The sequence below is a fragment of the Microcaecilia unicolor genome, chromosome 2 (assembly GCF_901765095.1).
Source record: "Microcaecilia unicolor chromosome 2, aMicUni1.1, whole genome shotgun sequence".
Classification (NCBI taxonomy): Eukaryota; Metazoa; Chordata; class Amphibia; order Gymnophiona; family Siphonopidae; genus Microcaecilia; species Microcaecilia unicolor.
This window is the reverse complement of record NC_044032.1, coordinates 10,470,085-10,496,772: the sequence shown is the minus strand read 5'-3', so window position 1 is coordinate 10,496,772 and position 26,688 is coordinate 10,470,085. Positions and strand designations below refer to the sequence as shown.

General features: G+C 44.6%; 1 protein-coding gene across 3 annotated transcripts in view; it reads left to right on the top strand.

Moving 5' to 3' along the window:
- The first annotated feature begins 431 nt into the window (after positions 1-431).
- Positions 432-26,688, top strand: part of LOC115461805 (C-type lectin domain family 2 member E-like) — a 38,502-nt gene continuing 12,245 nt past the window's right edge. The window contains exons 1-5 of one of the 3 annotated variants that reach the window (XM_030191849.1): positions 432-626; positions 4,967-5,002; positions 11,148-11,246; positions 16,228-16,293; positions 20,183-20,334. In XM_030191849.1, the coding sequence (XP_030047709.1) occupies positions 512-626; positions 4,967-5,002; positions 11,148-11,246; positions 16,228-16,293; positions 20,183-20,334 (468 nt within the window). In that variant the 5' untranslated portion in view covers positions 432-511. Of the gene's footprint in view, positions 627-4,960; positions 5,003-11,147; positions 11,247-16,227; positions 16,294-20,182; positions 20,335-26,688 lie in introns of all 3 variants that reach the window. The other 2 variants (XM_030191848.1, XM_030191850.1) reach the window with 2 other exon arrangements.

Sequence of the window (26,688 nt, the reverse complement as noted above, 5' to 3'; positions counted from 1 at the left end):
GAAAATATGGAAATGACCTGAGCTGCAAAATCCCTTCCTATGACTCCCGCTATAAGCCTGGTTATAGTGCAGAAAGGTGCACGCCAGTGTCACCAGTGGAAAATGCAAAGGCCATTCTGGGGCTGGGTAGGACTTATGGAAATGTCCCTTCAGGTTACTTTCTTCCCTGAATACACCTCTATCTGGAGACAACACTATTTGTGCAAGGAACAAAGGCAGGGGACAGCTCTGCATCTGGGGAAATTTGTCCCTCATCTCTCCAGTTTACCAGACCTCAGACTTCCTACATGTTTGTTGTAGGTTTGAGAAAAAAAAAAAAACCCACAGTCCTTTGACTGTAAATGTAGTCGAATGGGTTCTTCCTTCCCTATTTGAGTTTTGCAAGAATGTGCTGTACTGTTGGTTAGGTTTCAGGAGAGGAACGGCTGCTTTCTCATGCGACATGCGACAGAGACTAGTGTGATGAGTTTCCTCTGTCAAGTTCACTTCTAAAGTTTGCACCCAGAAAGGGATGTCTTCCAAAGCACTCATAATGGCTGGAGAGGTAACATATGCAGAGCTGAGCTTCCCCTCCACTCTCCGAGATACAGGGAAATGTCCAACAGCTAATCCTCAGAAGGTGCCAGGTAACAAAAATAACCATTGTGTGTTATACAGAAGGATCTACCGATTCTATGTGTGTGTGTCTGTGTACTGACGTGTATCTGTGTGTGTACTAACTGTGTGCATGTATCTTTGTATGTGTGTGTGTGTGTACCAACTGTGTGTATTGACTGCGTATTTATTAAAACATTTCTATACTGCATAATCCAAAAGTTCTCAGCGGTTAAAATATACATACATAAAAAACATAAAATAAACATTTGTACTTTCAAACACAAACCTTTAAGAACAGTAAGACATATATGGATCAAAGATTATCAGACCCAGACCTGTCTGCGTGTGTGTGTGTGTGGACATGCTGATAAGCAGATCACAATGATTACAATTGCCATGGTCAGAGATCGGTGATCTGGAGACCCTCAGTCCATCCTGAGCTTTAGGGACTCCATTATAATTAGGGATGGACATTTAGTGCACTATTAATGCGATTCATTTTTTTTTTTATTTTACCAACGGTTAAATTTTTTAATCATGATCAAAATTTTTAACTGTTGTCTGGTGTCCAGCATTACTTTCTCTCCCCTGCCTGTCCTATTTCACCTTGGCATAACAGAGCAGAGGGAATTCATCAGTGTCAGTTACAAGTAGCCGATGAAGAGCCAGATAAATGTGTGGGGGTGGGGGGATGCTGGACTTGTGCACTGGGGTGGTCAGCAACAGGAGAAGAGAGAAATGGGTGTCTGTGTGTCAGGGGTAACAGATTTAACAGCAGAAGGGGAGATGAAGGGGAAGGATGCAGCAGGAGAGGAGAAAGGTGGGTACCTGTATGGAGGGGAAGGGGAGCAATGTAACATAGTAACATAGTAGATGACGGCAGAAAAAGACCTGCACGGTCCATCCAGTCTGCCCAACAAGATAACTCATATTTGCTACTTTTTGTGTATACTCTACTTTGATTTGTACCTGTGCTCTTCAGGGCACAGACTGTATAAGTCTGCCCAGCACTATCCCCACCTCCCAACCACCAGCCCCGCCTCCCAACCACTGGCTCTGGCACAGACCGTATAAGTCTGCCCAGCTCTATCCTTGCCTCCCAACCACCAGCCCCGCCTCCCAACCACCGGCTCTGGCACAGACCGTACAAGTCTGCCCAGCTCTATCCTCGCCTCCCAACCACCAGCCCCGCCTCCCAACCACCGGCTCTGGCACAGACCGTACAAGTCTGCCCAGCACTATCCCCGCCTCCCAACCACCAGCCCCGCCTCCCAACCACCGGCTCTGACACAGACCGTATAAGTCTGCCGAGCACTATCCCTGCCTCCCAACCACCAGCCCTGTCTCCCAACCACCGGTTCTGGCACAGACCGTATAAGTCTGGCCAGCACTATCCCCGCCTCCCAACCACCAGCCCCGCCTCCCACCACCGGCTCTGGCACAGACCGTATAAGTCTGCCCAGCACTACCCCCGCCTCCCAACCACCAGTCCCGCTTCCCACCACTGGCTCTGGCACAGACCGTATAAGTCTGCCCAGCACTATCCCCACCTCCCAACCACCAGCCCTGTCTCCCAACCACCGGTTCTGGCACAGACCGTATAAGTCTGGCCAGCACTATCCCCGCCTCCCAACCACCAGCCCCGCCTCCCACCACTGGTTCTGGCACAGACCGTATAAGTCTGCCGAGCACTATCCCTGCCTCCCAACCACCAGCCCTGTCTCCCAACCACCGGTTCTGGCACAGACCGTATAAGTCTGGCCAGCACTATCCCCGCCTCCCAACCACCAGCCCCGCCTCCCACCACCGGTTCTGGCACAGACCGTATAAGTCTGCCCAGCACTATCCCTGCCTCCCACCACCGGCTCTGGCACAGACCGTATAAGTCTGCCGAGCACTATCCCCGCCTCCCAACCGCCAGCCCTGGCACAGACCGTATAAGTCTGCCCAGCACTACCCCCGCCTCCCAACCACCAGCCCCGCCTCCTGATCTTGACTAAGCTCCTGAGGATCCATTCCTTCGGCACAGGATTCCTTTGTGCTGTGGGAAGGAAGTGTGTGTCTGCAACTTTTCATTATATCCAACAGGTTTAAAAAATTTCCATGCAGTGGAAATTAACCAGTACCAAGCCATCCAGCCCAGAGGTGCAACTAATCATGTGATTAAAACTTTTAATACCACAATTAATTTTGATTAAAATTTTTAATTGTTGCCCACCCCTATTTGATTAGCATGTTGTGGAGAATAATTAGCCACACTGAGCATTTGTTCAAAAGGGTGTTTGTGTCAACATAAAAAAAAAATTGAAAAGCATGTGCCCCAAAATACATCGCATGAGTAAGCGTGATTAAAATTTTTAATTGTTGTCCACCCCTAATTATAATGCATGCTGGGAGCTGTAATCCTGTCTTCTGTGAAGGAGGGTACAATGTATATGTATACTAGGGACCCTTTCAGTATCTAGGGAAGGGTCCTTCTCCCTGTCTCTCTTGCTTTCTAAATTATATTTAAGCTTTAGGGAGAATCATTCAATCATTTAGTTGTATTAGTCATAATTATGCAGATGTCATTCAGCTAATTAATACCTTGGGAAGTCCCATTCTCCACTCCCACCCTTCTCCACAGTGTTGTGATAAGACATATGAACAACTGCCTTACGACAACTGCGTTCAATGCTGGTCGCCACATCTCAAAAAAGATATAGTGGAATTAGAAAAGGTGCAGAGAAGGGCGACGAAAATGATAAAGGGGATGGAACGACTTCCCTATGAGGAAAGGCTGAAGCATCTAGGGCTCTTCAGCTTGGAGAAAAGATGGCTGAGGGGAAATATGATAGAGGTCTATAAAATAATGGATGGAGTGGAATGGGTTGATGTGAATTGCTTGTTTACTTTTTCCAAAAATACTAGGTCTAGCGGGGCACGCAATGAAGCTAGAAAGTAGTAAATTTAAAACAAATTTGAGAAAATATGTCTTCACTCAACATGTAATTAAAATCTGGAATTCGCTGTCAGAGAATGTAGTAAAAGCAGTTAGCTTAGCAAGGTTTAAAAAAGGTTTGGACGGCTTCCTAAAGGAAAAGTTCACGGACCATTATTAAATAGACTTGGGGAAAATCCACTGATTATTTCTAGAATATGCAGCATAAAATGTATTGTACTGTTTTGGGATCTTGTCAGGTACTTGTGACCTGGATTGGCCACTGTTGGAAACAGGATGCTGGGCTTGATGGACTTTCGGTCTGTCTCAGTATGGCAATACTTATGTACTTATGTGTTTTGATGGTTGGAGACCAAGTTGATTTTGTTTTACACGGCCTTGAGTGAATTTCTTTAAAAAAAGTGTTAGTTGTATTTATTTATTTATTAGGATATATATATCATACTTGATTGATCCACTGCAAAAGCACTCTAGAAGAGTTCACAGAAATAAATACATTAACCCCCAAATTGTATAAATGGCATCTAAAGGTAGGTACAAAATTGTGCACTCACTTATAGAATAGGGTTACGTGAGTAACATACTTAGATAATTGGTGCTAATTAGGCACTTAATTGTAGACAAGTATCAATAATTGACTTTAACAAGCACTAATTAGCAGCTGTGCATGAAACTAACACCCCTATTCTGTAAAGTGGGCCTCTAACGTCTCTAAAGGGTGCATTAACGTGGGATGGGAATGGCCACGTCAGGGGGGTTCCGACTAACCTTGTGCGTGATTTATAGAATGCTTGATTTTATGCACACAACGGCCACGTTTACTGCCAACATTACAACAGCCACAGGCCTGACCTTCCTGTGGATGTAATGCTAGCTTTCTGTAACAGATTAGATGGCCCAATGAGCACCCCGATTTTTGGAACCTTACATTTAGCTTCCTTTCTTGAATTGCCCCATAAATGACACAGGCCAGGACTGGCACAGAGTCTCCACCAGAAACTGGGGCTCAGGCCAGCATGCTAGAAATTGATCCAGGGACGAGAACCCAACCTTGCGAAGGTAACCTTGACTTATCAATCAGGGCAGACTTCTGCTGTCTGTGCCCTGATTGCGGCTGAATAGATTTGGATCAGCTGGAGTGGAGCTTTTCAGGGGCTTCGATGACAAATTTTAGAACAAGGACAGTGCCGGGCAGACGTCTACAGTCTGTGCCCTGAAAAGGGAAGGACAAATCAAGATCAGGTATAAGTATGTAATGAGAATATCTGTTGGTAAGACTGGATGGACGGTACAGGTCTTTATCTGCTGTCATCTACTATGTTACTATGTTATCACAGAGCTGTAACCATCATATCCGAGGTATCTACTACACTAGCATGCAAAACCGTAAATACCGTTTTCTAATTAACATCTTTTTTTCAGAAACAGACTTCCATAATGATGAGCAACTGGACAAAAGAACAGGTAAAATTTAAACAACTTCTCTAAACCTTTCACTTAGGCTTATTAACTCTGCTATAATAGGACTACAGCTGTGTAAAGTATGCTCATTAGATCTGGAAAATACCTGTGGGCAATAGGAGAAAAAAAAGGGAGGGAGTGGACAGCTGTAATGTTGTATAAGTAGTAGTAGTAGTAGTATAACATCATTATAATTCATGAAAGACAGAAACTGAAGGTGCAGTGCTACTGTATAATGTGTTTGTAACATCTGGATAATGGATGGAGGAGAGAGGCTGGAGGGGCAGTGCTGCTGCGCAAGGTGTTTACAACATCTGGATATTGAATAAAGGAGAGAGGCTGGAGGGGCAGTGCTGCTGCGCAAGGTGTTTACAACATCTGGATATTGGATAAAGGCGAGAGGCTGAGGGGCAGTGCTGCTGTATAGTGTGTTTGTAACATCTGGATAATGGATGAAGGAGAGAGGCTGGAGGGGCAGTGCTGCTGCGCAAGGTGTTTACAACATCTGCATAACGGATGAAGGAGAGACGTTGAAGGGACAGTGCTGCTGCGTAAGGTGTTTACAACATCTGGATAATGGATAAATGAGAGAGGCTGGAAGGGCAGTGCTGCTGTATGTGTTTGTAACATCTGGATAATGGAGAGAGGAGAGGCTGGAGAGGCAGTGCTATTGCATAACAACATCTGGATATTGGATAAAGGCGAGAGGCTGAGGGCAGTGCTGCTGTATAGTGTGTTTGTAACATCTGGATAATGGATGAAGGAGAGAGGCTGGAGGGGCAGTGCTGCTGTGTAAAATGTTTGTAACGTCTGGATATTGAATAAAGGAGAGAGGCTGGAGGGGCAGTGCTGCTGCGCAAGGTGTTTACAACATCTGGATAATGGATGGAGAGACGTTGAAGGGACAGTGCTGCTGCGTAAGGTGTTTACAACATCTGGGTACTGGATAAAAGAGAGGCTGGAAGGGCAGTGCTGCTGTATAATGTGTGTGTAACATCTGGATAATGGATAGAGAGGCTGGAGAGGCAGTACTGTTGCGTAACAACATCTGGATATTGGATAAAGGAGAGAGGCTGGAAGGGCAGTGCTGCTGCGCAAGGTGTTTACAACATCTGGATAATGGATAAATGAGAGAGGCTGGAAGGGCAGTGCTGCTGTATGTGTTTGTAACATCTGGATAATGGAGAGAGGAGAGGCTGGAGAGGCAGTGCTATTGCATAACAACATCTGGATATTGGATAAAGGCGAGAGGCTGAGGGGCAGTGCTGCTGTATAGTGTGTTTGTAACATCTGGATAATGGATGAAGGAGAGAGGCTGGAGGGGCAGTGCTGCTGTGTAAAATGTTTGTAACATCTGGATATTGAATAAAGGAGAGAGGCTGGAGGGGCAGTGCTGCTGCGCAAGGTGTTTACAACATCTGGATAATGGATGGAGAGACGTTGAAGGGACAGTGCTGCTGCGTAAGGTGTTTACAACATCTGGGTACTGGATAAAAGAGGGGCTGGAAGGGCAGTGCTGCTGTATAATGTGTGTGTAGCATCTGGATAATGGATAGAGAGGCTGGAGAGGCAGTACTGTTGCGTAACAACATCTGGATATTGGATAAAGGAGAGAGGCTGGAAGGGCAGTGCTGCTGCGCAAGGTGTTTACAACATCTGGATAATGGATAAATGAGAGAGGCTGGAAGGGCAGTGCTGCTGTATGTGTTTGTAACATCTGGATAATGGAGAGAGGAGAGGCTGGAGAGGCAGTGCTATTGCATAACAACATCTGGATATTGGATAAAGGCGAGAGGCTGAGGGGCAGTGCTGCTGTATAGTGTGTTTGTAACATCTGGATAATGGATAAAGTAGAGAGGCTGGAGGGGCGGTGCTGTTGTGTATGGTGTTTAAAACATCTGGATAAGAAATATTTCCTCAATTATTACTTTAAAAAGGATTGAAGCCTGTGAAAACTGGGATTACTTTAATCAGTGGGATTTTATTTTATTTATTTTAGTTACATTTGTACCCTGCGCTTTCCCACTCATTGCAGGCTCAATGCAGCAGGCAATGGAGGGTTAAGTGACTTGCCCAGAGTCACAAGGAGCTGCCTGTGCCAGGAATCAAACTCAGTTCCTCAGGACCAAAGTCCACCACCCTAACCACTAGGCCACTCCTCCATTAGAGACTTAAGTATATGTATTGTTAAATAACTTCTGGTTTTTAAAAGAGAAAGAATGTAATTAGATGTATTACTTCTAACTAATATTGGACAATAAGTATGTTTTCAATGAAATGATTTGACTATTCACCCACTGTATTGGCCTTGAAGAAGCCAACCAGATGATCAATGTGGAATAATGAATTAGACGAGTAATATCTGGGGATAACCAGGTTAATGCCACTTTTATTCTGTTTACTGTTCAATTATCTCCTTGTCTTGTTTCACTCTCCCTATTTAGTGGTCCTAAGGAAGAGAATAGAATTACCTGACTGAAATAATTCCTATATATTACTTTCTCTGTATTTCCGGCAAGTTGTTTTATCGCTTGTAAAAATTTAAATGGTTATAAATAAAAAAATTGTTTAAAAAACATCTGGATAATGGATAAAGTAGAGAGACTGGAGCAGTGCTGTTGTGTATGCTGTTTATAACATGTGGATAATTTATGAAGGAGAGAGGCTGGAGGGGAGTGCTGCTGTGTAAAGTGTTTGTAACATCTGGATAATGGATGGAAAGAGGCTGGAGGGGGGTGCTGCTGTGTAAAGTGTTTGTAACATCTGGATAATGGATGAAGGAGAGAATCTGGAGGGGCAGTGCTGCTGGGTAAGGTGTTTACAACATCTGGATAATGGATGAAGGAGAGAGGCTGGAGGGGCAGTGGTATTGTGTATGGTGTTTACAACATCTGGATAATGGATGAAGGAGAGAGGCTGGAGGGGCAGTGGTATTGTGTATGGTGTTTATAACATCTGGATAATTTATGAAGGAGCGAGGCTGGAGGGGAGTGCTGCTGTGTAAAGTGTTTGTAACATCTGGATAATGGATGAAGGAGAGAAGCTGGAGGGGCAGTGGTATTGTGTATGGTGTTTATAACATCTGGATAATTTATGAAGGAGCGAGGCTGGAGGGGAGTGCTGCTGTGTAAAGTGTTTGCAACATCTGGATAATGGATGAAGGAGAGAAGCTGGAGGGGCAGTGGTATTGTGTATGGTGTTTATAACATCTGGATAATTTATGAAGGAGCGAGGCTGGAGGGGAGTGCTGCTGTGTAAAGTGTTTGCAACATCTGGATAATGGATGAAGGAGAGAAGCTGGAGGGGCAGTGGTATTGTGTATGGTGTTTATAACATCTGGATAATTTATGAAGGAGCGAGGCTGGAGGGGAGTGCTGCTGTGTAAAGTGTTTGCAACATCTGGATAATGGATGAAGGAGAGAAGCTGGAGGGGCAGTGGTATTGTGTATGGTGTTTATAACATCTGGATAATTTATGAAGGAGCGAGGCTGGAGGGGAGTGCTGCTGTGTAAAGTGTTTGTAACATCTGGATAATGGATGAAGGAGAGAAGCTGGACGGGCAGTGGTATTGTGTATGGTGTTTATAACATCTGGATAATTTATGAAGGAGCGAGGCTGGAGGGGAGTGCTGCTGTGTAAAGTGTTTGCAACATCTGGATAATGGATGAAGGAGAGAAGCTGGAGGGGCAGTGGTATTGTGTATGGTGTTTATAACATCTGGATAATTTATGAAGGAGCGAGGCTGGAGGGGAGTGCTGCTGTGTAAAGTGTTTGTAACATCTGGATAATGGATGAAGGAGAGAAGCTGGACGGGCAGTGGTATTGTGTATGGTGTTTATAACATCTGGATAATTTATGAAGGAGAAGGGTAGCGCTTCTCCATACAATAAATGTATTTGTCTTGCACAAGTTAGTGTTAGTGATGCCTATGTAGCACCATGGGGATTTGTGCTTGCTTGGAGTTTCATTAGGAATGAGTGATCACAGCTTTCAGGAATATACATACTGCACGTCAGCAGGGCAAGGAGATCTCAGAGTGTGACATGTGACTTTGTGGTTTTGAGGTAATAAATTTAGGATGACGAGTGGACCGTTTACTGCATCAGCAGCTCATCTCTCACATCTGCAAGAGCCTGTTTTGCTGTTACCATTATGCTCTCCTGTCAGCACAGCCCCTCGCATTGCTGCAGGTTTTAATGCAAGCACAGGTACTATCTCTTGCTGGTGCCGGAGGAGACAGTGGTGAAAGGATCATGAGATCTCTGCTGTAAAAGAGCAGGTAGAGCTGAAGCTGAAACCAGAGCAACTGTGGACAAAGGGGAACCAGTTGATATTGTGTATCTGGATTTTCAAAAGGCGTTTGACAAGGTACCTCATGAAAGGCTACAGAGGAAATTGGAGGGTCCTATTGTGGATTAAAAACTGGTTGAAGGATAGGAAACAGAGAGTTGGGTTAAATGGGCAGTATTCTCAATGGAGAAGGGTAGTTAGTGGGGTTCCTCAGGGGTCTGTGCTAGGACCCGCTGCTTTTTAATATATTTATAAATGATTTAGAGATGGGAGTAACTAGCGAGGTAATTAAATTTGCTGATGACACAAAGTTATTCAAAGTTGTTAAATCGCGACAGGATTGTGAAAAATTACAAGAGGACCTTACGAGACTGGGAGACTGGGCGACTAAATGGCAGATGACGTTTAATGTGAGCAAGTGCAAGGTGATGCATGTGGGAAAAAAGAACCCGAATTATAGCTACGTCATGCAAGGTTCCACGTTAGGAGTTACAGACCAAGAAAGGGATCTGGGTGTCGTCGTCGATAACACGCTGAAACCTTCTGCTCAGTGTGCTGCTGCGGTTAGGAAAGCGAATAGAATGTTGGGTATTATTAGGAAAGGTATGGAAGACAGGTGTGAGGATGTTATAATGCCGTTGTATAGCTCCATGGTGCGACCGCACCGAGTATTGTGTTCAATTCTGGTCGCCGCATCTCAAGAAAGATATAGTAGAATTGGAAAAGGTGCAGCGAAGGGCGACTAAAATGATAGCGGGGATGGGACGACTTCCCTATGAAGAAAGATTAAGGAGGCTAGGGCTATTCAGCTTGGAGAAGAGACGGCTGAGGGGAGACATGATAGAGGTATATAAAATAATGAGTGGAGTGGAACAGGTGGATGTGAAGCATCTGTTCACGCTTTCCAAAAATACTAGGACTAGGGGGCATGCGATGAAACTACAGTGTAGTAAATTTAAAACAAATCGGAGAAAGTTTTTCTTCACCCAAAGTAAAATTAAACTCTGGAATTTGTTGCCGGAGAAAGTGGTGAAGGCGGTTAGCTTAGCAGAGTTTAAAAAGGGGTTGGACGGTTTCCTAAAGGACAAGTCCATAAACTGCTACTAAATGGACTTGGGAAACATCCACAATTCCAGGAATAACATGTATAGAATGTTTGTACGTTTGGGAAGCTTGCCAGGTGCCCTTGGCCTGGATTGGCCGCTGTCGTGGACAGGATGCTGGGCTCGATGGACCCTTGGTCTTTTCCCAGTATGGCATTACTTATGTACTAGGGCCCCTCAATCCCTTGAGTCAACACCAACTCTACGTTATTTGAATGTTCTAGTGCCTGTTAAGGGGTTCCATTTGTACTGTGCTAACATCATTATTATCATATCTATGTTCTTCCATTCATCTTCTGATTACATTTCTCATGTCTCTGTTATATTTAGATTTTGTTTACACCTTTTTTCAGTAGTAGCTCAAGGTGAGTTACATTCAAATGCACTGGGTACTTCCCCATCCCTGGAGGGCTCATAATCTAATTTTGCACTTGAAGCAATGGAGGGTTTAGTGGTGGGTTTTGAACCAGGTGCCTCTGGATGTCAAGACTGCTGCTCTAACCACTGGGCCACTCCTCCACTCCACTTCTATGATTGCTATTTCTGATACTGGATCATGTTAGTCCTACTAATAGGATTCAATCTGCTGTCTCCAAGTTTACCCCTCAGATTGTATTTATGCTTATATTTTGTATTGTTATGCTAAGTTTTACGTCAAGCTGTACCCTGCCTTGGGTGAATCTCTTCAAAAGATGGTTAATAAATCCCACTAAATCAAACAAAATAATTTTCTTCAATCTCTTCTCTCTTTTCAGCTATACAACGTAGATCATCAATTTTCACTTGTGCAATAATTCTTCTTGTAATCCTGTGCATTTTCCTCCTGATCCTGTCAGTAACACTTGGGGTTCTCTGTAAGTAAAGAGCATTTTCCTTTGATTTCATCTCACATAGCAAGAGAAAAATGACAGTCGCCTCTAGGACTGGACAGCTCAGGGGATGGACACAGGGATACAGAGCTTGTCGATCTGTAGGATTGGAGGGGTCACGGGATGGACACAAGGATATATAGCCTGTCGCATGTAGGACTGGAGGGCTAAAGGGATAGACAGATACAGACTTTGTCAACTGTAGGGTTCATGGGATAGATACACAGTCTGTTACCTCTAGGACTGGAGAGTTCAAGGGATGGATACAGGGATACAGAGCTTGTCACAAGTAGGACTGGAGGGTTCAGGGGACAGACAGATAGATACAGACCTTGTCAACTGTAGGGTTCATGGGATGGATACACAGTCTGTTACCTCTAGGACGAGAGTTCATGGGATGGATAAAGAGCCTGTTACCTCTAGGACTGGAGAGGTCATGGGCTGTATACAGGGATACAGAGCCCGTTACCTCCAGGACTGGAGGGTTCAGGGGATGGACTGAGATTTAGATTGTAAGCTCTTTTGAGCAGGGACTGTCTTCTTCATGTTCAATTGTAAAGCGCTGCGTATGACTGGTAGCGCTATAGAAGTGATTTATAGTAGTAGTTATAGTAGATATGCCGAGCCTGTCACCTCTAGGTTTAGAATAGATGGGGGTAGACAGAGGGATACCTGTCACCTCTAGGACTAGAGCGGCTTCGAAGGTAAAAAATGTACATCAGGCGTTGATGCTGTTCAAAAACAACATCCTGGAAGCCCAGGCCAAATATATTCTGCATATTAAAAATGGAGGACAGAAGACCAAACGACAGCTGGCATGGTTAAAAAGTGAAGTGAAGAAAGCTATTAGAGCTAAAAGAAAATCCTTCAGAAAATGGAAGAAGGAACCAACTGAAAATAATAAGAAACAGCATAAGGAATGGCAAGTCAAATGCAAAGCGCTGATAAGGAAGGCTAAGAGGGACTTCGAAAAAAAGATTGTGTTGGAGGCAAAAACACATAGTAAAAATTTTTTTAGGTATATTCAAAGCATGAAACCGGCAAAAGAATCGGTTGGACCACTAGATGACCAAGGAGTACAAGGGGCGATCAGGGAAGGCAAAGCCATAGCGGAGAGATTAAATTAATCTCTCCGCTATCTGGGAGAGATACCGATGCCAGAAATGGTATTCAAAGATGACAAGTCGGAGAAACTGAATGAAATCTCTATAGACCTAGAGGATGTAATGAGGCAACTTGACAAATTGAAATCTCCTGGAGACTATTATAAAGAACAAAATTACAGAGCATATTCAAAAGAATTGATTAATGAGACAAAGCCAACATGGATTTAGTGAAGGGAAATCTTGCGTCACCAATCTATTGCATATCTTTGAAGGGGTGAACAAACATGTGGATAAAGGCGAGCCGGTTGATATTGTGTATCTGGATTTTCAGAAGGCGTTTGACAAAGTACCTCATGAAAGACTCCAGAGAAAATTGGAGAGTCATAGGATAGGAGGTAGTGTCCTATTGTGGACTAAAAACTGGTTATAAGGTAGAAAACACTACTACTACTACTACTTGACATTTCTAAAGCGCTACTAGGGTTACGCAGCGCTGTACAATTTAACATAGAAGGACAGTCCCTGCTCAAAGGAGCTTACAATCTAAAGGACAAATGTACAGTCAGTCAAATAGGGGCAGTCAAATTGGGGCAGTCTAGATTTCCTGAAAGGTATAAAGGTTAGGTGCCGAAAGCAACATTGAAGAGGTGGGCTTTGAGCAAGGATTTGAAGATGGGTAGGGAGGGGGCTTGGCGTAAGGGCTCAGGAAGTTTATTCCAAGCATAGGGTGATGCGAGGCAGAATGAGCGGAGCCTGGAGTTGGCGGTGGTGGAGAAGGGTACTGAGAGGAGGGATTTGTCCTGTGAGCGGAGGTTACGGGCGGGAACGTAAGGGGAAATGAGGGTAGAGAGGTAATGAGGGGCTGCAGACTGAGTGCATTTGTAGGTAAGAAGGAGAAGCTTGAACTATGCGGTATCTGATTGGAAGCCAGTGAAGTGACCTGAGAAGAGGGGTGATATGAGTATATCGGTTCAGGCGGAATATAAGACGTGCAGCAGAGTTCTGAACAGATTGAAGGGGGGATAGATGGCTAAGTGGGAGGCCAGTAAGAAGTAGGTTGCAGTAGTCAAGGCGAGAGGTAATGAGAGCGTGGATGAGAGTACGGGTGGTGTGCTCAGAGAGGAAAGGGCGAATTTTGCTGATGTTAAAGAGAAAGAAGCGACAGGTCTTGGCTATCTGCTGGATATGCGCAGAGAAGGAGAGGGAGGAGTCGAAGATGACTCCGAGGTTGCGGGCAGATGAAATGAAGAGGATGAGGGTGCCATCAACTGAGATAGAGAGTGGAGGAAGAGGAGAAGTGGGCTTTGGTGGAAAGATGATAAGCTCGGTCTTGGACATGTTCAGTTTCAGGTAGCGGTTGGACATCCATGCAGCAATGTCGGATAAGCAGGCCGATACCTTGGCCTGGGTCTCCGCGGTGATGTCTGGTGTGGAGAGATATAGCTGGGTGTCATCAGCATAAAGATGATACTGGAAACCATGAGATGAGATCAGTGAGCCCAGGGAAGAGGTGTAGATTGAAAAAAGAAGGGGTCCAAGGACAGATCCCTGGGGAACTCCAACAGACAGCGGGATGGGGGTGGAGGAAGATCCATGAGAGTGTACTCTGAAGGTGCGGTGGGAGAGATAGGAGGAGAACCAGGAGAGGACAGAACCCTGGAACCCAAATGAGGACAGTGTGGCAAGAAGTAAATCATGATTGATGGTATCAAAAGCAGCGGATAGATCGAGGAGGATGAGGATGGAGTAGTGGCCTCTGGATTTGGTAAGGAACAGGTCATTACAGACTTCAGAGAGTGCCATTTCTGTCGAGTGTACAGGGCGAAAACCGGATTGAAGCGGATCGAGGATGGCATGAGAGGAGAGAAAATCAAGGCAGCGGATGTGAACAGCACGCTCAAATATTTTGGAGAGGAAGGGTAGGAGGGAGATGGGGCGGTAGTTGGAGGGACTGGTAGGGTCAAGTGATGTTTTTTTGAGGAGAGGTGTGACTACGGCGTGCTTGAAGGTGTCAGGGACAGTTGCAGTGGAGAGAGAGAGAGAGTATTATTATTGTTATTATTTGTAGCATTTGTATCCCACATTTTCCCACCAATTTGCAGGTTCAATGTGGCTTACATTTGCCATAAAGGCAGATGCCATTTCGGGTAGTAGAATAGCAAAGGTTATTGCATATGGTGCATACATACATGATAACATACATGGAACATAACATATTGCAAAGGTTGTTGCGTATGGTGCATACATACATGAAAACATACATGGAACATAACATATATGGAATAGATCATGGTATATATATATACCATGTGCGTATATACATGGTAGAGAAGAATAATTATGGTATTGCCTGGAGGTTTCAGAGTGATAAATTGCATTATAATCTGCATTAGGTCATCGACTGTAGAGAGATCTTGTTTTACATAGGGTTTAGAGTGGTGGTGTCTGTCATGTGATAAGAGTTCGGTTTTGTATAGCTCGTGTGTAGTGTTATTAATTAGTATTTAAGATGGATGTTTATGGTATGCCTTCTTGAAGAGATCTGTTTTCATTAGCCTTCAGAAGATGGTTAGTTCTTGCATTGTTTTTATGGCCTTCGGTAGTGCGTTCCATAGCTGCGTGCTGATGTATGAGAAGCTGGTCGCGTATGTGGATTTATATTTTAGCCCTTTACAGGGTTAAATGGTCAGTATTCTCAATGGAGAAGGATAGTTAGTGGGGTTCCCCAGGGCTCTGTGCTGGGATCACTGCTTTTTAACATATTTATAAATGACCTAGAGATGGGAGTAACTGGTGAGGTAATTAAATTTGCTGATGACACAAAGTTATTCACAGTCGTTAAATCGCAGGAGGATTGTGAAAAATTACAAGAGGACCGTACGAGACTGGGAGACTGGGCGTCTAAATGGCAGATGACGTTTAATGTGAGCAAGTGCAAAGTGATGCATGTGGGAAAGAGGAACCCGAATTATAGCTACGTCATGCAAAGCTCCACGTTGGGAGTCACGGACCAAGAAAGGGATCCAGGTGTCGTTGTTGATGATACGTTGAAACCTTCTGCTCAGTGTGCTGCTGCGGCTAAGAAAGCAAATAGAATGTTAGGTATTATTAGGAAAGGAATGGAAAACAAAAATGAGGATGTTATAATGCCTTTGTATCTCTCCATGGTAAGACCGCACCTCGAATATTGTGTTCAATTCTGGTCACCGCATCTCAAAAAAGATATAGTGCAATTAGAAAAGGTGCAGAGAAGGGCGACGAAATGATAAAGGGGATGGGACGACTTCCCTATGAGGAAAGGCTAAAGTGGCTAGGGCTCTTCAGCTTGGAGAAAAGGCGGCTGAGGGGAGATATGACAGACATCTATAAAATAATGAGTGGAGTTGAATGGGTAGATGTGAAGTGTCTGTTTATGCTTTCCAAAAATACTAGGACTAGGGGGCATGCGATGAAGCTACAATGTAGTAAATTTAAAACGAATCGGAGAAAAATTTTCTTCCCTCAACGTGTAATTAAACACTGGAATTCGTTGGCAGAGAATGTGGTAAAGGCGGTTAGCCTAGCGGAGTTTAAAAAAAGTTTGGACGGCTTCCTAAAGGAAAAGTCCATAGACCGTTATTAAATGGACTTGGGGAAAATCCACTATTTCTGGAATAAGTAGTATAAAATGTTTTGTACTTTTTTTGGATCTTGCCAGGTATTTGTGACCTGGATTGGCCACTGTTGGAAACAGGATGCTGGGCTTGATGGACATTTGGTCTGTCCCAGTATGGCAATACTTATGTACTTATGTCCCTTGTGCCTGTAGCTCTGGTTCTGATATCAAGCCACCCCTCTCTCTTTTCTCTCTTCCTGTACAGATGCTGAATTATCAGAAAAAGATACTCTTTCGGAAGAAAGCAATGGATGTTCTCTCCATAATGAAGGTACTGTTCTGCAGAGCAATGACAGCCATGAAACGTGAACAGAATCAGAGCCTTATAGTCAGTTCAAGAAGCAAATGAATACATGTTTAGTAAGTAGCCAGGGATTTACACTATTTCAAGGACAAACAAATAATTAAGGATGGATAGGTGAGAGCATAATTAGGCAGGACTAGATGGGAAATCAGATTAAGAAAGGGTGTGGGTAAAATTCAAATACATTTCTTTGTATTCAGAAAGGTCAGACTGAAATGTGTTTTTAGAAGACTTCTAAAAGTTAGGTAATCTTCTGTAAACTTGATAGATTTAGGAAGAGAATTCCAAATTTCTTGGATACATCATCTATCCTTTTAAACCAATTCATTAATTTATTTGTTACATTTGTACCCCACATTTCCCCACCTATTTGCAGGCTCAATGTGGCTTACATAGTACCGGAGAGGTGTTTGTGGACTCCGGCGTAAACAAATACAAGGTTATGTTGTGGTAGGATAAGGTTCATGTGGCAGGACCACATAAAGAAAGACAAGAACGGGAGAGTTGTTTGATGACCATTACGAACTGTAGTGTTGTAGTGTCGCAGAGTTCAGGCATTTATGTTGGGTGGGGAGGATATGCCTTTTTAAACAGGTGCGTTTTTAGTTTTTTTCTGAAGTGTAGGTGATCGTACGTAGTTTTCAAGGCTTTTGGTAGTGCGTTCCACAGTTGTGTGCTGATGTAGGAAAAACTGGATGCGTAAGTTGATTTGTATTTTAGTCCTTTGCAGCTTGGGTAGTGCAGATTTAGGTATTTTCGTGTTGATGCGGATGTGTTTCTGGTTGGTAGGTCGATCAAGTCTGTCATGTATCCCGGTGCTTCGCCAATGTAGTTTACAATTAAAAAGATGGGGATAAAAACAAAAGGCCCGATATTCAAAAGGTTTTAAATGGCCAGGGGAGCCTCCTGACTGTTTAAATCACTTGTCCAGGGCAAACTGGGTATTTTGAGCAGCATTTAACTGGATAGTAATGTTAAAAATGCCCTGTTAGCACCTAAACCAAAACCAGTTATTTTGGAGGTGTTTCAGCAGTGGACTCAGCACTTAACCAGTTCAGATAACCGCATAAAATGCAATGCTAGTTTTACGCATTTCTTCATAGCTGGTTAAGTGATCAGCAGTGTTTTCACCAGCTCCGTAACCCCAGAAACTCAATGCTGTCTGTCTGTCCTAATTAGATTGTAAGCTCTGTCGAGCAGGGATTGTCTCTTCATGTTCAAGTGTACAGCGCTGCGTACATCTAGTAGCGCTTTAGAAATGACAAGTAGTAGTAGTAGTATTGAATGTCTCAGTATAATGCCTCCCTCAGTTGCCATAACCGAGAAACAAATGCTATTTATTTAGTTATTTTCAATATTTATATACTGACCAAAGCATTAACTGGATCTTCCAGTACCAGCTTAGAACTCTTAATTTATGTTCAGTCTGAAGACCCTCTCCAGTATCAAGATGGAAATAGTTCCAGGGGAGTCAGGTAGATTTGGGAGAGGCACTGCTCCTCCCTAGGAATGAACAAGAAGAAACAGATCCACTTTTAGGGATCTGCCAGGTACTTGTGACCAGAACCGGCCCCTATCAGAGACAGATGGATTTTGGTCTGACTCAGCCTGACTTTTCTTATACTCTTATCTCGGAGACAGATAAAGAATTATCACGTCAGGAAAGCTGGTCCAGGTACATGGTACAGCAAGACTAGAGTTACCATATTTGCCTTAAGGAAAAAGAGGAACATGCCCCACCCCCTGTCACACCCTGCCCCGCCCCCTGTCACTTTGACCTCCCCCCCCCCCAAAGAAAACCAGATTCCCTGTCTCTCCCCCTATGTATACTCCCTTCCAATTTTTCCAGCCTCCCTCCACCCATATGACTCCATTCAATCCCCCTGCCCTCCCCCTCCTGTACCTTATTGTAGTGCCCTGGTGGTCTAGTGGCTTCTTCAGGGCAGGAAAGAGCACCCTCTGTCCTGCCAGGCTGTAGACCTCTCTTGCTCCCAGTGCCGATTCAAAATGGCTGCCGAGAGTTCAAGGAGTGACCTTGCAAGACTTCTGCGGAAGTCTCGTGAGGCCGCCACTTGAACTCTCGGCAGCCATTTTGAAATGGTGCTAGTAGCAAGTCAGTCTGCAGACGTGCTGGGCAAGAAAGAGGGGGCTCTTTCCTGCCCCGAAGAGGTCATTCGACCACCAGGACACCACACTAAGGTAAAGGAGAGGAGGGGAGGATAGGATGCCCGCCTGCCAGCCTGTCCATTGGTCCACAAATCCGGACAAACGGGCAGGCTGGCAAAACCTGCCCGATGCCCGGCCGTGTCCTCAAAAAGAGGACATGTCTGGGTAAAACTGGACGTATGGTAACCCTAAGCAAGATGGAAAGCATGCAATATGGATCTAGCAGTGGAGAAAGGCACAGATAACAGCAGTTTGGTCAACAGATAGAGGTCACAAGGAGAGGTAAAGGGGAAGACAGGAGAGGAGAGGTAATGCCCCCACCCTTATAAGTGACAAATAAGCTGAAATGACAGTGAAAGGGGATGAGGATAGAGAAGCAATCTCTTGCGTTGTGCTGGCTCTCATCTTAAACCCTACCAGTTACACTTTACAAGTCTTTATCTTTTGTTCGTGGCCCTATTATACTAAGGGTGTGTGGGGGGAGGGGGGAATCAGTAAAGGTCATCCAAAGTTAGCACACATCATCCTGGTGCCTTCCGCCTGGAACTATCTTTATAGAATATTAGCTTAGCCTGCAATTTCACAGCTAACCTTGAACGCAAACACTTACGGCAGCCAAAGGCTGATGCAAACGTTTGCACCCAACTACTTGCCAGTTAGGCAAGTATGAACCGTGCGCCTAAATTCTGGGAACCCCCCTGACCCACCCAGGCCATAACCCCTTTGGAGATGTGCATGAGATACGTTAGGTGCATAGATTATAGAATAGGGGTGTAGGGAAGATCTGCATGTAACTACTGACTGCCAATAGTCACTTAGTTTACAGGTGGATCTGTGATCTGCACCCAAAATTGCCCACCGAACTTTGGGCAACTTATAGACAATCCAGAGACTACAAAAAAAGCATATTTAAAATCATTAATTAAAAATAACTCATTAAAATATGGATTGAAATAACGACAGGGCCTTGCCAATTCAACCGCTCAAATATTTAGCTGGCATATACCATGTTTCATTACTGAGTCTTCTGCTCTCCGTACTGTGTCAATTCTTTTGCCAACTCTGCAATTTCCAAAGATTTAAACTAAACACAGACTGTTTTTCATGACTGTTTTCTGCCTTTATCGGTATACAGGGCACCTGGGAGAGGATGCTGCGGAGTTCTGAATCCATCTTTTTGAAACTCCATCCCAGAAACCCATTTGAATAAGTGCCTGACCCCATTTGCAAAATGAAAATTGCCACACATCCATTTGGGGTCTGACACCTTACCACCAGCCATTGACCTAGCGGTAAGGTCTCACACGGTAACCGGGCGATAATGGGCTACGCATATAAAATGGCGATTACCACCTGTGAGCCAGAAAATAAAAATATTTTCCGGGGCGCGTAGCAGGCGTGTGGTGTCAAAAATGAAATTACCGCAAGGGCCATGCGGTAGCCAGGTTGTAACTCAAAATTGACGCGCGTTGGGTGCGTGTAGGTGCCTACGCGCCTTAGTAAAACGGCCCCATAGTAAAGGGCTAAAGGAAAATATGGGATGTGAACACAGAATCCCTCATGAAACTGTTTCACCAGAGGGAGGCAATGTTATGTCTTTGATTGGTGGTGGATGGTAGGATTTGAAGCTGTGACTCTACCACTGAGACACATGAGCACCTCTTCTCTTCCTGTCCTCTTTTACACACAGGTCCGTGGTATGAATACTGCCCAGAGGGATGGAGACCCTGGAAAGGGAAGTGTTACTTTGCATCTAATGAAACTAAAAACTGGATTGACAGCATGTACGACTGTATTAACAGAGACTCGCACCTGGCAATGCTCAAGAACTTAACGGATCTGGTAAAAGTGACATCACATGTGTTGTGCTGTGGGGAGGAGGGAGTGTACTGTGATTATGTACAATTCCTGATCTCTCACCACCTTTACCTTCTTTCATCCTTTATAATAATTTTCATCTCCAATGTTCTGACTTGCTGCCTGGGACCGTGGCTCATTCCGAGTTGGTCTGCTAGGCTCTGTAGATCAGGCTGACATCACCGTAGCCATTATGATGTCAACTTCAGAACCTGGGGGGGGGGGGGGGGGGGAAACATGTCTCACAGCTGATCCATGTCCATAGGAGGGTTGCTGGACATGGGTGGCTGGAGGGAGGGCAGGGGGTCGCTGGACATGGGTGGCTGGAGGGGGGGCAGGGGAGAGAGGAGGGTCGCAGGACATGGGTGGCAGGAGGGGGGGCAGGGGAGAGAGGAGGTTCGCTGGATATGGGTGGCTGCAGTGGGCACAGGGGGAGAGGAGGGTCGCTGGACATGGGTGGCTGCAGGGGAGCCGAGGAAAACCTTGCTAGCGCCCGTTTCATTTCTGTCAGAAACAGGCCTTTTTTACTAGTCTTATTATAACTGGTTAAGAACAGTGGCATCATTCCTTTTACACATCCTGTTCAAACCTACCTATATCTACAGGTCATCCTCCCGAGAATAGAGCTACGTATGCCACTACTACTACTACTACTATTTAGCATTTCTATAGCGCTACAAGGCATACGCAGCGCTGTACAAACATAGAAGAAAGACAGTCCCTGCTCAAAGAGCTTACAATCTAATAGACAAAAAATAAATAAAGTAAGCAAATCAAATCAATTTTTACTAACAAAAGTACAAAACCCCAGGGAAGAGTCAAAAATAATATGGTCAAACAGAAGCCAACCTTAAGTGTTACAGCAGTAAAGCATCTTTGGCTCACACTGGACTTAAGATTCTCTCATATGAGGAAAGACTAAAGAGGTTAGGGTTCTTCAGCTTGGAAAAGAGACGGAGGAGGGGAGATATGGTTAGTGTAGAACGAACAGAAGTAAATCGATTTTCTACTCGTTCCAAAAGTACAAAGACTAGGGGACACTTGATAAAGTTACATGGAGATACTTTTAAAACAAATAGGAGGAAATATTTTTTCACTCAACAAATAGCTAAGCTCTGGAACTCTTTGCCGGAGGAGGTGGTAACAGCGGTTAGCGTATCTGGGTTTAAAAAAGGTTTGGACAAGTTTCTGGAGGAAAAGTCCATAGTCTGATATTGAGACAGACATGGAAAGCAACTGCTTGCCCTGGGATTTGTAGAATGAAATGTTGCTACACTGAGATTCTACATGGAATCTCATCACTCTTTAGGATTCCAGAATCTTGCTGTTCTTTGGGGTTCAACATGGAATGTTGGGCTCATTTTCAAACCACTTAGACTTACAAAGGTCCATAGGTTACGATCAGACTCATTTTCAAAAGAGAAGGCCGTCCATCTTTTGACATAAATCGAAACATAGACGTCCATCTCCCAGAAACGTCCAAATCGGTATAATGGAAACCCGATTTTGGACGTCTCCAACTGCAGTCCGCCGCAAGGACGTCCAAATTTCAAGGAGACGTGTCGGAGGCGGGACTTGGGAGTGCCTAAGACTTGGACGTCTTTGAGCCATAATCGAAAAAAGCAGGGACGTAACTTGGACGTTTTCACCTGGACATGTTTTTATTACAAATAAGGCACAAAAAGGTGCCTGAAATGACCAGATGACTACCGGAGGGAATAGGGGATGACCTCCCGTTACTCCCCCAGTGGTCACTAACCCCCTCCCACCCTGAAAAAACATCTTTAAAAATATTACGTGCCAGCCTCAGATGCCATACTCAGGTCCATGACAGCGCATGCAGGCCCTGGAGCAGTTTTAGTGGGTGCAGTGCACTTCAGACAGGCGGATCCAAAACCCATACCCCCCTACCTGTTATGTTTGTGGAGGAAAGAGCGAGCCCTCCAAAACCCACCAGAAACCCACTGTACCCACATCTAGGTGCCCCCTTCACCCGTAAGGGCTATGGTAGTGGTTGGGGGTAGTGGGTTGGGGGCTCAGCACACACGGTAAGGGAGCTATGTACCTGGGAGCAATTTCTGAAGTCCACTGCAATGCCCCCTATGATGCCCGGTTGGTGAACTGGCATGTCAGGAGGACCAGTGCACTAGAAATGCTGGCTCCTCCCACATTCAAATGGCTTGCATTTGAACGTTTTTGTTATGGACGTTTTCGGTTTCGAAAATCACCGAAAGTCAAAGATGTCCATAAGTACATAAGTACATAAGTAGTGCCATACTGGGAAAGACCAAAGGTCCATCTAGCCCAGCATCCTGTCACCGACAGTGGCCAATCCAGGTCAAGGGCACCTGGCACGCTCCCCAAACGTAAAAACATTCCAGACAAGTTATACCTAAAAATGCGGAATTTTTCCAAGTCCATTTAATAGCGGTCTATGGACTTGTCCTTTAGGAATCTATCTAACCCCTTTTTAAACTCCGTCAAGCTAACTGCCCGTACCACGTTCTCCGGCAACGAATTCCAGAGTCTAATTACACGTTGGGTGAAGAAAAATTTTCTCCGATTCGTTTTAAATTTACCACACTGTAGCTTCAACTCATGCCCTCTAGTCCTAGTATTTTTGGATAGCGTGAACAGTCGCTTCACATCCACCCGATCCATTCCACTCATTATTTTATACACTTCTATCATATCTTCCCTCAGCCGTCTCTTCTCCAAGCTGAAAAGCCCTAGCCTTCTCAGCCTCTCTTCATAGGAAAGTCGTCCCATCCCCACTATCATTTTCGTCGCCCTTCGCTGTACCTTTTCCAATTCTACTATATCTTTTTTGAGATACGGAGACCAGTACTGAACACAATACTCCAGGTGCGGTCGCACCATGGAGCGATACAACGGCATTATAACATCCGCACACCTGGACTCCATACCCTTCCTAATAACACCCAACATTCTATTCGCTTTCCTAGCCGCAGCAGCACACTGAGCAGAAGGTTTCAGCGTATCATCGACGACGACACCCAGATCCCTTTCTTGATCCGTAACTCCTAACGCGGAACCTTGCAAGACGTAGCTATAATTCGGGTTCCTCTTACCCACATGCATCACTTTGCACTTCTCAACATTGAACTTCATCTGCCACTTGCACGCCCATTCTCCCAGTCTCGCAAGGTCCTCCTGTAATTGTTCACATTCCTCCTGCGACTTGACGACCCTGAATAATTTTGTGTCATCGGCGAATTTAATTACCTCACTAGTTATTCCCATCTCTAGGTCATTTATAAATACATTAAAAAGCAACGGACCCAGCACAGACCCCTGCGGGACCCCACTAACTACCCTCCTCCACTGAGAATACTGGCCACGCAATCCTACTCTCTGCTTCCTATCTTTCAACCAGTTCTTAATCCATAATAATACCCTACCTCCGATTCCATGACTCTGCAATTTCTTCAGGAGTCTTTCGTGCGGCACTTTGTCAAACGCCTTCTGAAAATCCAGATATACAATATCAACCGGCTCCCCATTGTCCACATGTTTGCTTACCCCCTCAAAAAAATGTATTAGATTGGTGAGGCAAGACTTCCCTTCACTAAATCCGTGCTGACTTTGTCTCATCAGTCCATGTTTTTGTACATGCTCTGCAATTTTATTCTTAATAATAGCCTCCACCATCTTGCCCGGCACCGACGTCAGACTCACCGGTCTATAATTTCCCGGATCTCCTCTGGAACCCTTCTTAAAAATCGGAGTAACATTGGCTACCCTCCAGTCTTCCGGTACTACACTCGATTTTAGGGACAGATTGCATATTTCTAACAGTAGCTCCGCAAGTTCATTTTTTAGTTCTATTAATACTCTGGGATGAATACCATCAGGTCCCGGTGATTTACTACTCTTCAGCTTGGGATGTTCAAATCCAAGGCCGTCCTTGGTATTTTTGAAACGAAAGATGGACATCCATCTTGTTTCGAAAATACGGTTTTCCGCTTGAGGCAATTAGGAAGCAGTAAAACAGTCCGGTGCTTTGACTCCTCCTTGACAAAGCTTGAAGAGCGAAACAGGCACCTGTCGGGGTATATGAGCACACCGGCAGACACAGATAAGTGCCATGCAGCCACCTACGCGAATAGTTATTGTAATGTTAAGAATAGATAAATATCGCTAATGATACCAGTACAAAAGGTTTCGTACATGTAGGAAGGGTGAGAGTAGAGTCTGTGATTAAAATATACACGGGCAGGGGTTCACCGAGTGAGTGAAGTGAAACTGACCGTGGTGATTGTATGAGACTCTTCCTTAGTTAACACGAAGTGGTTTTTCTCTGAGAACCCTCTACTTTTTTTGTTTTGATTATCCTAGAAATAAGCAGTGGATTTTCCCCAAGTCTTTTCCTTTAAGAAGTTATACAAACCTTTTTAAAACTCTGCTAAGCTAACTGCTTTTACTACATTCTCTGGAAACAAATTCCAGAGTTTAATCACATAAGTACATAAGTACATAAGCATCGCCATGCTGGGACAGGCCAAGGGTCCATCAAGCCCAGCACCCTGTCACCGACAGCGGCCAAAAGAACAAGCAATTTGTCCCGCCCATCCTAGAAATACTGTATTATTCCCTCGTCCATTCAATAACATTCTATGGCTTTTTCCTCCAGGAAGCCGTCCAACCCTTTTTTGAAGTCCGCTAAGTTAAAAGGCTTAACCACCTTTCCGGCAGCGAATTCCAGAGTTTAATTACGCGTTGAGTGAAGAAACATTTCCTCCGACTCGTTTTAAATTTACCACTTTGCAGCTTCATCGCATGCCCCCTTGTCCTAGTATTTTTGGAAAGCATAGACGCTCCACATCGACCCGTTCCATTCCACTCATTATTTTATAAACCTCTATCATATCTCCCCTCAGCTGCCTTTTCTCCAAGCTGAAGAGCCCCAGCCTCTTCAGCCTATCCTGATAGGGAAGTCGTCCCATCCCCTGTATCATCTTTGTCGCCCTTCTCTGCACCTTTTCCAATTCCACTATGTCTTTTTTGAGGTGCGGCGACCAGAACTGAACACAATACTTGAGGTGCGGTCGCACCATTGAGCGATACAACGGCGGAATAATATCCTTATTTTTGTTTTCAATCCCTTTCCTAATGATACCCAACATTCTATTTGCTTTCCTAGCCGCAGCAGCACATTGAGCAGAAGTTTTCAACGTATCATCAACAACGACACCTAGATCCCTTTCTCGGTCCGTGACTCCCAATGCTGAACCTTGCATGACGTAGTTATAGTTTGGGTTCCTCTTTCCCACATGCATCACTTTGCACTTGTTCACACTAAATGTCATCTGCCATTTAGACGCCCAGTCTCCCAACCTCGTAAGGTCCTCTTGTAGTTTTTCACAATCTTCCCGCGATTTGACTACTTTGAATAACTTTCTGTCATCGGCAAATTTGATTACCTCACTAGTTACCCCCATCTCTAAGTCATTTATGAATATGTTAAAAATCAGAGGTCCCAGCACCGATCCCTGAGGGACTCCGCTAACTACCCTTCTCCATTATGAATATTGACCTTTTAATCCTACTCTCTGTTTCCTATCTTTCAACCAGTTTTTAATCGACAGTAAGACACTACCTCCGATCCCATGTCCCTCTAATTTCCTCTGTAGTCTTTCTTGAGGGACCTTATCAAATGCCTTCTGAAAATCTAGATACACAATATCAACCGACTCACCTTTGTCCACATGTTTGTTTACCCTTACATGCTGACTGAAGAAATATTTTCTCTGATTCATTTTAAATTTACTGCTTTGTAGCTTCATTGCTTGCACCCTGGTCCTAGTATTTTTGGAAACAGTAAACAAGCGATTCACGTCTACCCATTCCACTCCACACATTATTTTATAGACCTCTATCATATTTATTTATTTATTTATTTCATCTCCCCTCAGCCTTCTTTTCTCCAAGCTGAAGAGCCCTAGCCGCTTTAGCCTTTCCTCATAAGGAAGTCGTCCCATCCCCTTTATCATTTTCGTCACGCTTCTCTGTACCTTTTCTAAATCTAATTCCCTTCCCTACTCCCTGGATTCTTTTAAACTGCCTTTGCTATACGTGTCCCTGATTGTTTGAAATCTGCCTATTATTGTGTGCTTTGTATTTATTTGATATCTGAGTGACTGTGAACATGTGGAGAACGGCCTTATTTAGCCTCCAGGGGAAACCCCCAACTGTGGCCTACGCCCCTAAAATTACAGTACTGTGCTCCCGGCCAGCTGTCATGCTCCAGAGCGCACTATAGCAGGGGCGTAGCCAGCCTTCCGTGGGAGAGGGGTCCAGAGCCCGGGGGGAGGGGCA